We start from the raw sequence: 15,516 nt of genomic DNA on the forward strand, positions 1-15,516 counted from the left end.
CCATACTACATTTACCTCACTGTGGTTTAGGAATTCAGTGCAAAAAGGATTTAGTGTATGCATTTGGAATTGTATTTTTGGTTTGCATCTTTGTGGTGGATTGATATTATCATCACCTCCTTCTGTGTCTTGTGGCATGTTGACATGAGGCTAGGTGAAAGAGAAAGAGAGAGATAAGCTGCTTTCACACATATACATGTATAAGTAAAATACCACCACTGAGGAAGTATTTTCTCCGTAGGAAATGTATGTGAATGAGGAGTAGAAAGTCTGTATTTCTCACACCACTTGAGTGGGCGTGTTGATGACGCTTTGGTCTGCATTTGCATGTCATTGAGTGGCACCCTAAATGATAATCAGCATGTTGCCTTTTGTTCACTGAATGGTTAAAAAATATTTTAATGTTTGCACTGCTTTTCAGAGTAATTTGTGGTGAACGCTAAAAGATAGGTCTTATCATAACCCTAAAAGTACACATCATACAATAAATTACAATACATAGAGTGACGCATACATAGAACATATATTTTTTATTATTATTATTTACAACAGCTGAACATTATAGGGTCCCGCCCTTCCACTCCCTGTTTTCTCAGTTAAACAGAGAAATCAACTACATTTGTCCCAGTGTTTGGTAAATGGAGTGTAATGGAGCTAAAAAAAAAAGCCAAAATAAACTAGAGTGACAGCGGCCCTACTTATCCCGTCTCTTGCGATCTTAGACCCTACGTCATATTCCGCCCCTTGCAAGCCCACCCCCCTAAACCCCCCGTTGATTCTTCTGATGTCTGATGTCTGATGTCGGAACAACATTGATGTCCGCATATGAAGCATCAAGTGTGGATAAGTGTGAATGACGTGTCTGATATACAAATGGGGCGAAAATGAGGAGGACAGGTGTGAAAATGGCTAGAGAGAGAGAGAGAGAGAGAGAGAGAGAGAGAGAGAGAGAGAGAGAGAGAGAGAGAGAGAGAGAGAGAGAGAGATGCAAAACAACTGCAAACGTCCCCCTTGCAGTCTCATGTACAAAAATATTACACACACACACACACACACACACACACACACACATGCATGCACACACACAAATGAAAAAAAAGGTGCAGTTGGTCATGAGGTCTTACCATGCGGCATACTGGACATCTTGAGACTGGCATAACCGCACTCATTCATAAATCGTGAGGGAAGCTAATTGCCATACTAGACCTGCACAGTAAGCACTAATGTGTGTATAGAATACTGTTTCTGTATTCTCAATAAAAGGCAAATGATAGTTTTTGTTTGTTGATTTATTTGATAGATATTATATTAATAGATATAATGCAAAAAATATTGAGTATCGAATCGTATCGAATCAAATCAAATCGTATCGTGGGGAATTCTGAAGCATCGAAAATAATCGAATCATTGGCTTAAGAAATCGATATCGTATCGGAGCGTGTTTGAGGTCTGACATTTCGGGAACACCATTTAGATGTTCCAAAAAAAACAACACAAAACAACTCATACATTTGTGTCCAGAGATTCACAGAGGGGGAAGCCATGTGCTGGACTGTGCCTAATGCGTATGAGTGAGTGCTTGCAATTTTGAGGATGGTAGTCAGTGGCGGTCTTAACATAGAGGCATATAGGAGGCCGCTTGGGGCCCCCATAGTAGGGGGGCCCCCAACCAACCTCCAAATTTTTTTTATTTATTTACACAAACAGAAACTAGGCAAGACGAGTCTAAACGTGAAAATAAAGGGTTAGGAAAAAGGTTAGGAAATAAAGTTACCCAAGCAGCTCAAATAAAATAAAAAAACAAAAAGACGCCGATAAGTATTTGGCAATGCTGCCAAAGTTGACACACTTTTTTACGGCTACTGTTTGGGATACAGACAGGAACAACAACGTCCAAAGCGTTGAACATGTATATGTACAAGTATATGGCTGTTTGTGATGTTTTGCTAAGTATATGACTGTTTGTGGGGGTTTACTCTAACTACTTGTCTTGCTGTTATACTGATATTGATTTGATCTTAAAAAAAATAAAATAAACAGTACTGGTTTTCCTGGCATTTTGGCAAAGACAGGTGTTATCTGAAACCTTATTCTCTGTTGGGTTCTGTTGGCTTTTACGAACACATGACCACTGTGGCAATGACGCTTATCGACCATTTGTCTACATTTCCCACATCAGATCATCCTGATATGTGTACGCAATACCCCTTAAGTCCACTCATCAACCCCCCTAATAAACAATATGCCCTCATACAGATTGCTCCCCTTCACACATAGGCCTACGCCCCACCTTGCTCCTGATCATCCACTGCTCCTGATCATCCACTGGTGTCTGGTAAAATCACTGACCCCCAATAAACATTATACAATCTCTGGATGGACCACTTTACCCCCTCCTCTCCCCGCCGAGAAAACAGACCCACTCAGCCTTGCACCCTTCACTTAACAACGTAGCCAATCCTCGGTACCCATACGCACCCCACCATCACAGTCTTTTGCTTTTAACAGCACACACCCATCCTCAATTGAAAACTCGTACTCAAAGCCATTCTTTCCTTTATGCATGCATGACACTCTGGCATGCTGTTCTTTTCTACCAAAAACAGCCCCCAGTCTTCTGATTGGATGATTACGTATATGATCTCTTCCAACATAGCAATCACTGTCAGATTCAGGTGAGCGATATATGGACATACCCGGAGGAGTAGACTGGTTTTCAAGGCCCTCGAAATCCATTTGTTTCACTGGTCGTGTTGAGAAGTAATGCGTAAGGCCGTTGGCTGCTGAATGCTTCTGTATCACTGGATAGTACAGAACTCCAACCTTTCAAACCTATTTTCTGAAACACCACCTGCTTTTACGAACACATGACCACTGTGGCAATGACGCTTATCGACCATTTGGCTACATTTCCCACATCAGATCATCCTGATATGTGTACACAATACCCCTTAATTCCACTCATCAACCCCCCTAATAAACAATATGCCCTCATACGGATTGCTCCCCTTCACACATAGGCCTACGCCCCACATTGCTCCTGATCATCCACTGCTCCTGATCATCCACTGGTGTCTGGTAAAATCACTGACCCCCAATAAACATTATACAATCTCTGGATGGACCACTTTACCCCCTCCTCTCCCCGCCGAGAAAACAGACCCACTCAGCCTTGCACCCTTCACTTAACAATGTAGCCAATCCTCGGTACGCATACGCACCCCACCATCACGGTCTTTTGCTTTTAACAGCACACACCCATCCTCAATTGAAAACTCGTACTCAAAGCCATTCTTTCCTTTATGCATGCATGACGCTCTGGCATGCTGTTCTTTTCTACCAAAAACAGCCCCCAGTCTTCTGATTGGATGATTACGTATATGATCTCTTCCAACATAGCAATCACTGTCAGATTCAGGTGAGCGATATATGAACATACCCGGAGGAGTAGACTGGTTTTCAAGGCCCTCGAAATCCATTTGTTTCACTGGTCGTGTTGAGAAGTAATGCGTAAGGCCGTCGGCTGCTGAATGCTTCTGGATAGTACAGAACTCCAACCTTTCAAACCTATTTTCTGAAACACCACCTGCTTTTACGAACACATGACCACTGTGGCAATGACGCTTATCGACCATTTGGCTACATTTCCCACATCAGATCATCCTGATATGTGTACGCAATACCCCTTAATTCCACTCATCAACCCCCCTAATAAACATTATACCCTCATACGGATTGCTCCCCTCCACTGGTGTCTGGTAAAATCACTGACCCCCAATAAACATTATACAATCTCTGGATGGACCACTTTACCCCCTCCTCTCCCCGCCGAGAAAACAGACCCACTCAGCCTTGCACCCTTCACTTAACAAACATCCTCTAGTGTCTGGAGCAGCTCAGAATTGACAAACACATAACCCCCGCTTCTCCCTCTGACATCCTCTAAAACACATCAGCACCTAACCTAACCACCAGATCAGCCAGGTCACTGTCAGGTCACTGTTAGCAGACCCCCCAATAAACATTATACAACCTCTGACATCCTAAACCCATCATCACCCTTACTCCCACGAGATCCAAACATGCCCAGACATCACACGGACACTATGGCACACAGGAAAACGAAACACAGCTGTACACTTTCTCTAATACATACACATATATATATAGGGTGTTGTTATACTACTGATATTGATTTGATCTTAAAAAAAAAAGAATAAACAGTGCTGGTTTTCCTGGCATTTTGGCAAAGACAGGTGTTATCTGAAACCTTATTCTCTGTTGGGTTCCATCGTGACTATTAGTTTGTGTAGTGCTATACTTTGTGTGTTCTCTGCTTTCCATCTTAATTTTGGAGTTTAAGAAGTGTATGCAGGGTTTAAAGGGGAAGATTTTTTTTCTCATCTCCAACCTTTACTTCCGCATAGATTAGCTTTACCTGCCTATCCAACATTTGGTCAGTACATTTTTTTTCTCTGTTCTCTTTTAAAGATCGGATGAGGTGGGCCCCATACATATCTTCGCCTTGGGCCCCCGATTTGCTAAATCCGCCACTGACGGAGATGGTGGGTGGTGGAGTCATAGCAGAATTCTTCTTTTGACCATGTGTTTGTATATGTCAATGACCTTGTTATAGTCAGTTGGGATATCCCTTTCAATTGATAGCAGCAGAAGATCGGAGAGCCTTCTTTCCCCACATTGGTTTCTGAGCTGGGTTTTGATCAACTTTAGTTTAGAGAACAATCCCTCTACTGAAGCAGTTGTCACAGGGATTGTAGCATATGTTTTTAGAAGCAAAGTCAGACTAGGGAAAACTGATTCTCACATTGTTGGCACCTTAGCACAGCTTTCACATTGCTGGATGGAAGAGCATGTGATGAGTGGAATACCTTGAGTTCGGTGACAACGTTTTCAGGTGTTTTCAAGTGTTAAATGCGGTTTATCTACCACAATTCCTACTCAGTTTACACAGGAAACGATTTACGTGGGCTAAATCCAACCACAGTATCCACAGATATTCTGTGAAAACTTCTGGGTAATTTCTGGATTGTGTAGCCTTGTGTGGGCCTCATTGGGAAAGTGGCAAATATATAGGATAGGCTTAAGCCTAAAACTGTGTATGAATAGGTTTAGTGGCTGTGTGCAACTTAATTCACACATGAGACTGCACACAGACCTCGAAATTCCTTGCAAAAACGTATATTACACAATATAATATAAACGAAACAGAGCTCAAATTGCTGAGCAACACACTAAAAACCAAACCACACACATTAGAAATGATACATATGAGTTTGCATTATACAGTGTTATGATATTTTGGTCCAGGAAAGGCCGCCGAGACAGGATCGCTTTTAACTTACTTTATTTGGTTAAGGTTATTGATCTATTGTCTATCGTCTATGAAACAAAAGGAGAGGGATCGTATATAACACGCGCGGAGCGTCTCTAAGCTTTACATCTAATCGATACGCCGCCCAAGAGATTCTGCCCTAAAATGGCGGAGTCCGAGTTTTATAGCCAGGTAGAGGTGGGCGTGTTCTGTGGCTTTAAAAGCCCGCCCCCTTTCATCTATGTATGTTCAGCTTATGTTATGTTTACTCAGTATTGTGGCTATGGGAGAATATTATGGCTGAAATATGTTACAACAGTATAACAGCAAGACAAAATAAATAAGAAAATTATCAATGTCATGAATCATTTATTAAGGGTCCAGACAATGTAGTGATACAATTCGAGGCTCAGATATTTATTTGTGCATTCCCTCTGCATTAAAATGCATGCCTGGTAACTGTCATGCTAACAGCTCACAATATAAATAGTAAAAAACAAGACAGTGTGTACTGCAAATCTGGGGAAACATTGTCTTCACTTCTTATCTCTAAGGTCAATCAACCCTAATATATTAGGCTTTGTGGTTATTGGATTATAGGACAGGATTTTGATGTAGCTTGGAATGCTATAGGCACCTTCAAGGTGATTGTGTATTCCTTCATCTATGCAGGTGACAACGTACACTGAATGTTCTAGTACTGTATAAGAGCACAGACAACACATCATATATGTGGATCTTTCCAGTTGTCTATTAAGTCCCCTAACTTGTCATTCTGTACCAATGAGGTGAATCCAGTCAATCATATGATTAACAATTAAACCGGTTTATGGGTTACCCTGGAGCTCCTATTGAGGACAATGTGTAAACAGGGCTTTGCAACATTGTTGAACCCACTTTTGAATCATATTTTTAAAAAAATGGAACAATAAAGAATTATTATTGTTTGGTGCCTGTGCCAATATATTGACATTGAATCCACATCATCCACCAATTTACTGAAAAACTTTTACATTCAATCTACCATTAAGGCTTGTTCTATTCAAACAAAAAGGTGCATGCCTCTTAGTATAGAATTAGATTCATTGTAACATTAAACTGTGTTATCCATCTTTAATAAAATATGACAAGCTAAAGATGTCCTGGAACATGCGCTGAGGAATTTTTCAAATAAGCTGATGTTGAACTGCAAAGGAGAACATTAGATTAGTCATTACATCACTACTACTAGTTACTGCAATATTTCAGAATATTACAATCACTAGAGATGAATGGTACTTCTGATTCACCAATAGTCCAACTCTCAGTAACTTCTGATTGATGAATCAGAATTCACATTAATCATGTACAGCCTTGTTGTTCCACATGGACTTGTCTTGACCCCATTATTTCCAGTGTGAACATGACCAGACCTAAAGACCTTGGGAGGTGAGACCATTGTTTCAGGATGATAGGTCTGAACAATAACTAAATGCTCCCAGCTCAGGAGCATTGAAGCCTCTGATTGCTAAGCTTACCATGCAGGTAACATGCAAATAAAAGTCAGATATAGACTTAAGTATATGCTTAACTCTAAAACAGTCCCTTTTATGTGGTGATGTAACAGCATTCACTAAAGGACGCTTTCTGTCACTCATCCTTATTTGATGTAGGTACCCAAAAAGAGGAACGTACACGACAAGCAAAACAACACACTTGTGTATTTCATCCTTATGACCTCTTTGCATGCTGCTACAAGGTCATTCGGGATTGCTTCACAGTTTTAACAGTCAGTTCAACATCTATACAGCCAGAATCATAGGCAGAACTGAGAGGTGTTGAATGAGTTATACTAAACTACGACACAGGTAAAGCATTGGTGCAGGGAGATATGGAGATGTGAGTAACATAATAATACAGTTAAGTCGAACATGGTTTCTCTTTTGGAGCTTAAATGCTTGCTGCTGTTGCTGCTACTTCTCTCCAAAACATCTGCTTTGCATGGGTTGTTACACAATCAATAAAAAAATGTAATACAAACGATTCAATTTATTGATGATCTTTTTAAATGGCACAATGGGTTCAGATTAGTTGGATGAGTCGGTGAGTCATTAAACTGACTCAATATGTGTCATATTTCTTTTCTTCAAACAAAACAGAACCAAGAAACCAAGAAAATCAAAAACAACTTCATAAAGTTGTCACGTTTTTCCTTTGCAATAGGAACCCGTGGTTCAGTCTACCAAACACTGGGGGGCAGGGAACACCTCGGAAATGCAAACACAGTTAGAAACATTTAGTAAATGAAGCCATGCCCACTTTAAAAAAAGAATACAAATTAAGATTGCGCCGGACAGGACATGTCTGACGCAGGTCATCCTAGACCAGACTTTGATATGTACAAGACAAAACCGTAGCTAACAGAAACCCAACCAACAACACAAACGGGGATAAACCGGTGGACACAAAACACTGTATTGGACATCACTTTACCAAGAAAAAAAAAGAAAAGAAAAAGGAGGTACATGACGCATGCTGTGCAGTTGAAATGCTGTGTTTTTCTTTTTGCTTTAAGGCGAGGTGGCATAATCCCAACGCCTCTGTGTGGACATGAACTGCTCCCTCCTGCATCTCCTTTTAGTTTTGCTCCTCGATCTCACGTTTGACCTCCGCCACATAGTGGTGGTCCTTCCCATGGGCTACTTCCATGATGGCCTGCGCCTTCAGCCAGAGGAAGAAGAGCATTGAGAGAGAATTACTGGCCTGCTGAGAGTGACAGATTGGGTTTAATGATCACATCATGGTGGTACTTGGTTTTATTGATTCTCAATTTATCTTAGTATTATATAGTATGTTCGCATGATATATTAGTGCACTCATACATTAAATGAGCCACCCAATAATCATATAGTTGCATTTACATTTCGAATATATCATTTTTAGTTCCGGCTCAGGCTCAGGATAAAATCATATATAATCCATATTGGTGCAACTACAACCAAGATGCGGTGAAGCAACATTGTCTCCACAAATCTTTTGTTAATGAGCGGATTGGGCAGTTACCTTCTTCAGAGCCTTCACCCCTTGCGTCTTCCTCTCGAGGCCCAGGTACAGCCGGCCAAGCTTCAGATACATGGACGCCACGTTCAGAGAGTAGGGGGGGTAGTGCACGCTGGGGGTACCACAGCACACGTTGAATACAATGCATCAGAGGACACAATGCTTAAAAAGGTGACATATTATACAACCAGGTGTGGTTGGATCTAGTGGACGTGTCAACCTAGATGTGTGCTGGATAGATCAGTCTACCAGCCTACCCAGTGGACTGTAGCAAACGTTGCTCATCTATCCGTCATACATCGAGGTGGACCGGCCACTTGTGATGTCAGAAGAGGCCGATTTTCAAAACGGCTTGTACCGGCTAATCACACTCACACCTGGTGGTATAATGTCACCTTTAAGCCAGAAAAGTATCCAAAGTTAAACTTTTTTGAGATTTAACTTGAACCATCACATGGTAAAATTCCCCTTCATTGGTCAAATGCACTCAGTCATCTTATCTTTGTGAGCTATCTTGACACTGCTACTTATTTTTATTTATCTTAATTTACTTTATCTTGTATTGTTGCTGCTATGTGACTGTTGAGGAAACAAGCCTAAGAATGTTACTCTTGTGTACTTGTACCATAACATGTAATAAAAGTGACTGATTCTGAATTGGATTCATGGTTTTGGTTGGGTACAATAGCTAGATTGTCGAGGAGATTCTTACTTCCATACGCCATGCCACGCCATTTCCTGCATGTCGCTGTGATTGACAGCTGGGCCTACCTATAGGGCTGAACGATCTTCTCTCCATAACTCATGGCTCCGTCCCAGTCTTGCATATAGAGACACACGCCCATCGCCTGATACATCATGTGCAGCATGTAGACGTTGGTGTCGGCAAATATAGAGCCCATCTTCTCCTGGCTCAGCTCGCACATTTCAAGCAGTTCACTGGGAGGTGTCAAGTGGTCAAGGAACCGATAATGACAAACTTCGAAAAATAGGTTTCAACAAATGAAAAAACAGAAGAGGGGGGCGTGTTGTAAATACAAACAGAGGGTAAATATTGGGTTTAAAAAAAAGACCGTATGAGAATCAATGCCAGAAAGTAGCCACAGAGATGAATGCAGAGAAGGGAGATTACAGATAATTGGAGGAATGAAGATGGATCAGCTAAGAGACAAGAGGAAGATATGTCATAGATCCTGAGAGGATATTCTTGTAGTGCTTGGCTCTTCGGAACTCCTCGATGACGTTCTTGGCGTAATGAACCATGGCTCGTATTTCCTCTGGTTCCGGTGGAGAACTCAGCTTCTTCCTTATCTCCATCTTAGCGTTGTCCTGAACGAGAAAAGAGGAGAACCGAGGAGAAGTGACTGCAGGATCCCAGAGAGGAAAATATTGGAATTTGAAACATGCACATTGAAGGGTGTGTTTGTCTGTGTATACAGATCCCTACCTTTGACTTTGAAGTGCACTCGTCACACTGGCAGTTGAAGAAGTAAGAGTCAATCAAGCGCTCTCTCCTGTCCTCCGTGGGGTAGAGCAGGTCGATGTAGCTGTTGAAGACCTGGAAACCCACACACAGGGTTGGCAGACATTGCGGATGTAGGAACAGGAGAAGGAGGGCATGCTAAAGAAAGCCGTTGACTCATCCCATTTCATTTTTATAAAGTGAAGCGAACATTCTTGTCCACGGCTGAAGCTCATTTTAAAGAAACTCAACATGTGCATAACCAAACGTGAAATTCCAACTGGGATATTGTTCGATCAATACATTTCACATCTGAAGCAATGCTCGGTCTCTCCTTGTTAACGTTCTGTCATAGAGCTTCTATTTCAGACACAGTGTCTCCTGTCCCAACGCGGCAGGGTCGGGCCTCACCTCGTCCCCGGGGTTGATGTCCTGCACGGCGCGCACCTCGGCCACGGTGCCTTTATAGGTGACAATGACGTTTGGACTGCAGCTGTGGTTCATCAGTGCTACACTACAGTGGGAGGCAGGCAACAGCACCGCACAGACCACAGAGGGACAGAGAGAGGGAAAACTATGAGCAAGATCAATAGCATAGAGCAGAGCACATGCTTTTTAACCAAGCCCACGGGGGGACCAGCTGGAGAGCACCAGTACTACCGCGGAAGAGAGGAAAATATAAGACGACCCCCACCATTAAAATGTGTTGTTTTAAGAATAATAAAAATAAATTCAAACAGTGGAATGAAGAAAAATACCAATGATTTTTTTCTAGAATCTGAAAAAAATAGAGAAATTTTTGCTTTGGTTTTGCATTACCACTTATGACATACAAGTACTGTACTTGTAACAGTGTCTCCCAAGCAGTGACCCCAATGCGCTTACTCTGGGAAAACGGCCGACCCAAGATGAGAGAGCTCTTCATCCTCGATGGTGAAGCCGTTACAGTTGACCTAGAGAGAGATCGGAAGAGGATGAACATCAACTGATCAACGGCCAAATCAATCCACCCATTGATCACTAACATGTATTGCACTCAGTAACCGAGTCATTGATTACTGCCTGAAGGACAGGACAGGGCGGGCGGGCGGGCAGCCTGCTGTGTCTGTGTGGTGTGATCCACACGTGGATAGAGAAAGTATCCCCCTGGGGGAAGCTTAGCTGCGGCGAGCTAAGCGGCCGCCGCCACTGACAGACTGGGATCAGAGCTAATGGAGCTCATTTGGTAAAGAGTTTGACAAGCACCACACAGCTCTGTGTGTGTGTATGCGTGTTCACATGGACCATTCAGCACACACGGTGCCCCCGTGTCTATGTGCTAACAAATGTTGGACAGCTGCAGAGGGCTTTGGGGGGAGGGGGGCGTTGTGTGACCCCACCCATACTGTGTGGTTGTCTGCATGTGTGACACAGCAGCATTTGAAAAGGATTTTAACACAGCCTCCTCCCTCTATTTTTAAACGGTGACTTGACATCTAGGTTTTAAACCACCTAGATGTCAAGTCATGCCATCGTAGACAGTTGTTATCTCTATTACATGTATACTGTTTATACAATAAATATAATGTGTTTGTTACCTGGTTATTATTCAAGATGAAGGCCAATATTTCAGAATTTTTTTTTTTTTAACATTGATAACTCTCTTCGTTGACCTGGGCCTTAACCAGGGCTTTAACTGGGCCTTTAACCAGGGCTTTAACCAGGGCTCTAACCAGGGCTTTAACCAGGGCTCTAACCAGGGTTTTAACCAGGGCTTTACCTGGCCGAAGAGCTCAATGAGCGCCTGGTTGTCAGGAAGATCTATGATGTTTTTGGAGTAGAAGTGGTGGAGGGCTGCGATGTCAGACTGATTCATCTCCTCCTTCTCGCTGTCCAACTTGTCCAGATCTGAGGAGGGATAGAGGAGACATAAACAACAGAACAAAAACATCCATCATGAAGAAATGAGAAATGGATGGAAAAGGAATTGGATTTTCAAGAGTTGTTTATTTCTGAAAGATCCCACAGGTTAAAAGCACCTCAAAGAAAAGGGCTTGTGTTGAGTGCGATGTAAGAGCAATAAATGCCAAGAAAGAAATGAAGAGTTGAAGAAGAAATGAAGAAATGAAGAGAACAGTCAAACTGAGCTAAACGGTAACCATTACCGTCAACCTTACCGACTAATTTACACTTTGTGTACTATACACTATTCACTATACAACAGCTGACATTCAGGCCTCTAGCAGCCGGGTGACAGCAGATGGGGGAGGGCAAACGGGGGGATTATGCTAGGAGCGAGACTATGGGGTTTAAATGTTTTATGTTAAAAGAAACTGCATGGGATATTTAGTGTAAAAAAGTTCTATATTCCAACAGCCATCCCTGAGGTGGTGGGTTTGTTCAGTAACATAGGTCTCCCAGTTCCTCCTACTTCATCCGATCAGGAGCAAGAACTCCTGATTGGAGGCGGTACTCTCTGGTTGTTCACAGGCAGAGCAGAAGGACTTCAGTGTTCACTGTCGATGGCACAGCGGGTGAACCTAACGATCCCAGCGCTCCCAGGCACGACTTACACAAACAAACACGGCAAAAGAAACGGCTGAAGAAGAGAAAGAATAGGAAAAAGGTGCCAGGAAAAAGAGACGACCGGTGGAATTACATGTGGTGACGTGGAGAGAGAGAGAGGAGAGGAGAGTTCTGACTGCAGAAACTGACAGGAGGCGCCTTTATCTGCCCGCTCTCAATTCAACTCTCTTGTCCTTGCTCTGCGACATACAGCCGCCCTACTTTCCACCAGTTTAAATCCCAGCGGTGGCTTCCACAAGCAGCCTGTGTCCACCATGGGCCCAGCAGTCTCGTTTTAGGGCTTATGCGCTTCCTGTCTCCGGCTCGGTACAAAATCAATGCATTAACCACAAATCTAAAAAGTGTCTCAGGAACAGTCGGAGCGGAAGGCGCTGGATGCTGTTATATCCATTTGGATTGTTGTTTGCTGTCATAATATTTCAGCAGTTCCCAGATTGTGTAGCCAAAATGGGGTATATCCTAAAAAGTCCCATTTGTGAAAGACTGAATGAGCAAAATGCCATTCTGTTAAGCTATCCCGGCACCACATGGATCACTCACTGTAATTATCCTATCGAGCTATTTCAAAACCAGCCAATAGAATGTGGCAGGCGGCACAGTGCATGGTTGTAAAAACACCTGGAGAGGGGCCTGTAGAAGTGTTGTTTGTGAATGAGTGGGAGAGACGGCGCCCTGGCCTGCACTACAGACCAGAAATAGATGGCCGCTTTACTACTCAGGGGAAATGTCAGCAGGGGGACAAGACGTGTAAGTATCCCTAATGGAAAATAATTGGAAAAGGTCACCGTATGACCGATTCTATAATACACGACTATACAACCGACGCCTCACATGAACGTTTAACCACTGGCCTGAGCTCAATCCACGAGAAAACACACACCTACTTACGGGATTCAAACTCTGTAAGCAGCAGCAGGCACTCTGAGGCTGTCCGTTCTGTTGTCGCTCTCTATAATAGATATAAATCAAACAAACAGGGAGGAGGTCAGCATCATCACCATCGTCATCATCATTTTCAACATCATCAAACTCATCTCTGATCAACATTGAAATGGTTCATTCTGACATTTAAGTTTTTGTTGTGATGCTTGGTAAAGTCATGCACAATTTGGCCCCTCTGACTTCAACCGACTAGATACAGCAATGTATTAGATTGTGTACTGATTTACTCCTACCATACCATAATGATGTTCCACCACCCGTGTCGTAATGACGCCTGTAAAATGGGGTTCCTACCTGTTTCATGATGATTCTGGCCACTAGTCTGACGGTTTCAGATGGACACCAGTTCTCTCCATAGGCACACATGGCTGAACACTCCAGTTTGTGCATGGGCCAATCTCCCTTCTGTAGTGCGCACACACGCGCACACACACACACACACACACACACACACACACACACACACACACACACACACACACACGTTTCTTATGTTGTGTTATTACTGCTTTGTAGATGATGTTCCACAATCCAACAAGGAATTTGAAGATATGCACCATTGATGAACGGGCTTACCTGACAGTCGACATCACAGTAGAAGGCTTGTTTACATTTGCCGCACTTGGAAAGTCCCTCTCTCCTGCAAACACAATTGTTGTCATTTTGTTATTAACTTGACATGGACAAAGGACAGACATTATTCATCACTAGACTTTAGACCAAAGAGATTCCACAGGCCACGCACGTAACATGTAGATGATGAGCAAATTGCAAACGTGTTTTCTTGAAATGTAATTCTACAGTTTTAATATTCTAAATAAATGAACGGGCCATATGAATAAATACGAATACAGAAAGCTACGGTATTGATATTACATATATATATATATATATATATATATATATATACATATATCATATCAATACTGTAGCTTTCTTTACTCGTTCATATGTTGCATAAATAATGCATTGTAACTTTGTCAGAGTATTTAATGTACCACTGCACTAATGGTATCTCATCACTGGCAAGCAAAAAAACAAACAGAGCCCACAGCTTGGTGTTTTTGCCATCTTTTTGTGGTACCTAGTCTTTTGGGGGACACATTTGCATGCATTTTTGACATATTGCCAACGTGTGTAAAGCCGTAATGCTGTATCAGCTTTCTGCTCATAATAACACTCCCTCCGAAGAACGCAACTCTGCCACCTCTAGCAGCACGTGTCCAACTATATTTAGAGTCCTAACCTTTGCTGCTCACCGGAAAGGGGGCAGAGGAAACGCCGAGGGACAATATAAACATGTTATTTAAAAATAAAAATAATAATAAAAGAGTAAGAAATGCATTTTTCTATTAAATAGTGATCATTTATTAAAGCTTATGAAAAGAGCAAAACCGACTGTACGTTCTGCAGCAGGACCTTCAACTGGACACAAATACATGTCACAATGTCTCACATTCACAGCACTTTGGTTGTGAAGACGAGGCACACTAATGTCCAATTTCGCCTCATATCTCGAGATTCTCGACGTCTGTAACACAATGTTCAGCCGCTAACCTGGCTTCACAACGATGATTAGTCAATACATCCATGAGATTCACATTGAAGTAAGCAGATTGTTTACTTATTGTGCTATGCCTACCAACCCATCTGCAAATAAGCTTTACCATCATGGGCTGCAGGGGGTTTGGCGTCTATAGTGACGTTACCTTGAGAAGCAGTATTCACAATGTGCTGCCCTCTCATTCACTGTCAACACATAGGAGTACGCAGGGCAGGCGAACACCAGCTCCCCGACGGCAAAGTGCTGGACCGCCCGCAGTCCTCTTCCCTTGTCAGGACTCAGGAACCTCTCGGTCCCCTCGATACCTTCGTTTTTCATTATCCTTCCGTCTTCCGATATCTCAAACGAATCGCTGCCAGTCCGCTGCTCTGTACGTGACTGCTCTATAATGATCTTATCTACTGAATGACTTGTTTGGTCTTCTTTGCGTTCTCCTTTCCGGGATCATTTGATTAGACCTGCTCTAGGGCGCAGCACTGCCGCTTATTGGATAGGAGGCGCTCTAGACAACGTGGGAATAAAGTGGCCATAGCTGCGTCCAAACTGACAGAGGGTGCCCATCTAGACCAGCTGTTATTTGTGGCACTATTGGGTTGCAGAAATTAGAAATTA

At 42.7% G+C, this 15,516-nt stretch overlaps 1 protein-coding gene across 1 annotated transcript; it reads right to left on the minus strand.

Moving 5' to 3' along the window:
- Positions 1-5,716: 5,716 nt before the first annotated feature.
- smyd2a (SET and MYND domain containing 2a) lies at positions 5,717-15,280 on the minus strand. Its single transcript, XM_084476098.1, has 12 exons — positions 15,050-15,280; positions 13,917-13,980; positions 13,635-13,745; positions 13,287-13,347; positions 11,593-11,720; positions 10,719-10,786; positions 10,245-10,347; positions 9,819-9,929; positions 9,577-9,700; positions 9,143-9,317; positions 8,375-8,483; positions 5,717-8,032 (listed from the first exon to the last, which is right to left on the minus strand). The coding sequence occupies exons 1-12, from the start codon at positions 15,220-15,222 to the stop codon at positions 7,949-7,951; spliced, it is 1,311 nt and encodes a 436-aa protein (XP_084332224.1). The 5' UTR covers positions 15,223-15,280; the 3' UTR covers positions 5,717-7,948.
- Positions 15,281-15,516: the final 236 nt, after the last annotated feature.

This window comes from Micromesistius poutassou, assembly GCF_964030765.1.
Source record: "Micromesistius poutassou genome assembly, chromosome: 12".
Classification (NCBI taxonomy): Eukaryota; Metazoa; Chordata; class Actinopteri; order Gadiformes; family Gadidae; genus Micromesistius; species Micromesistius poutassou.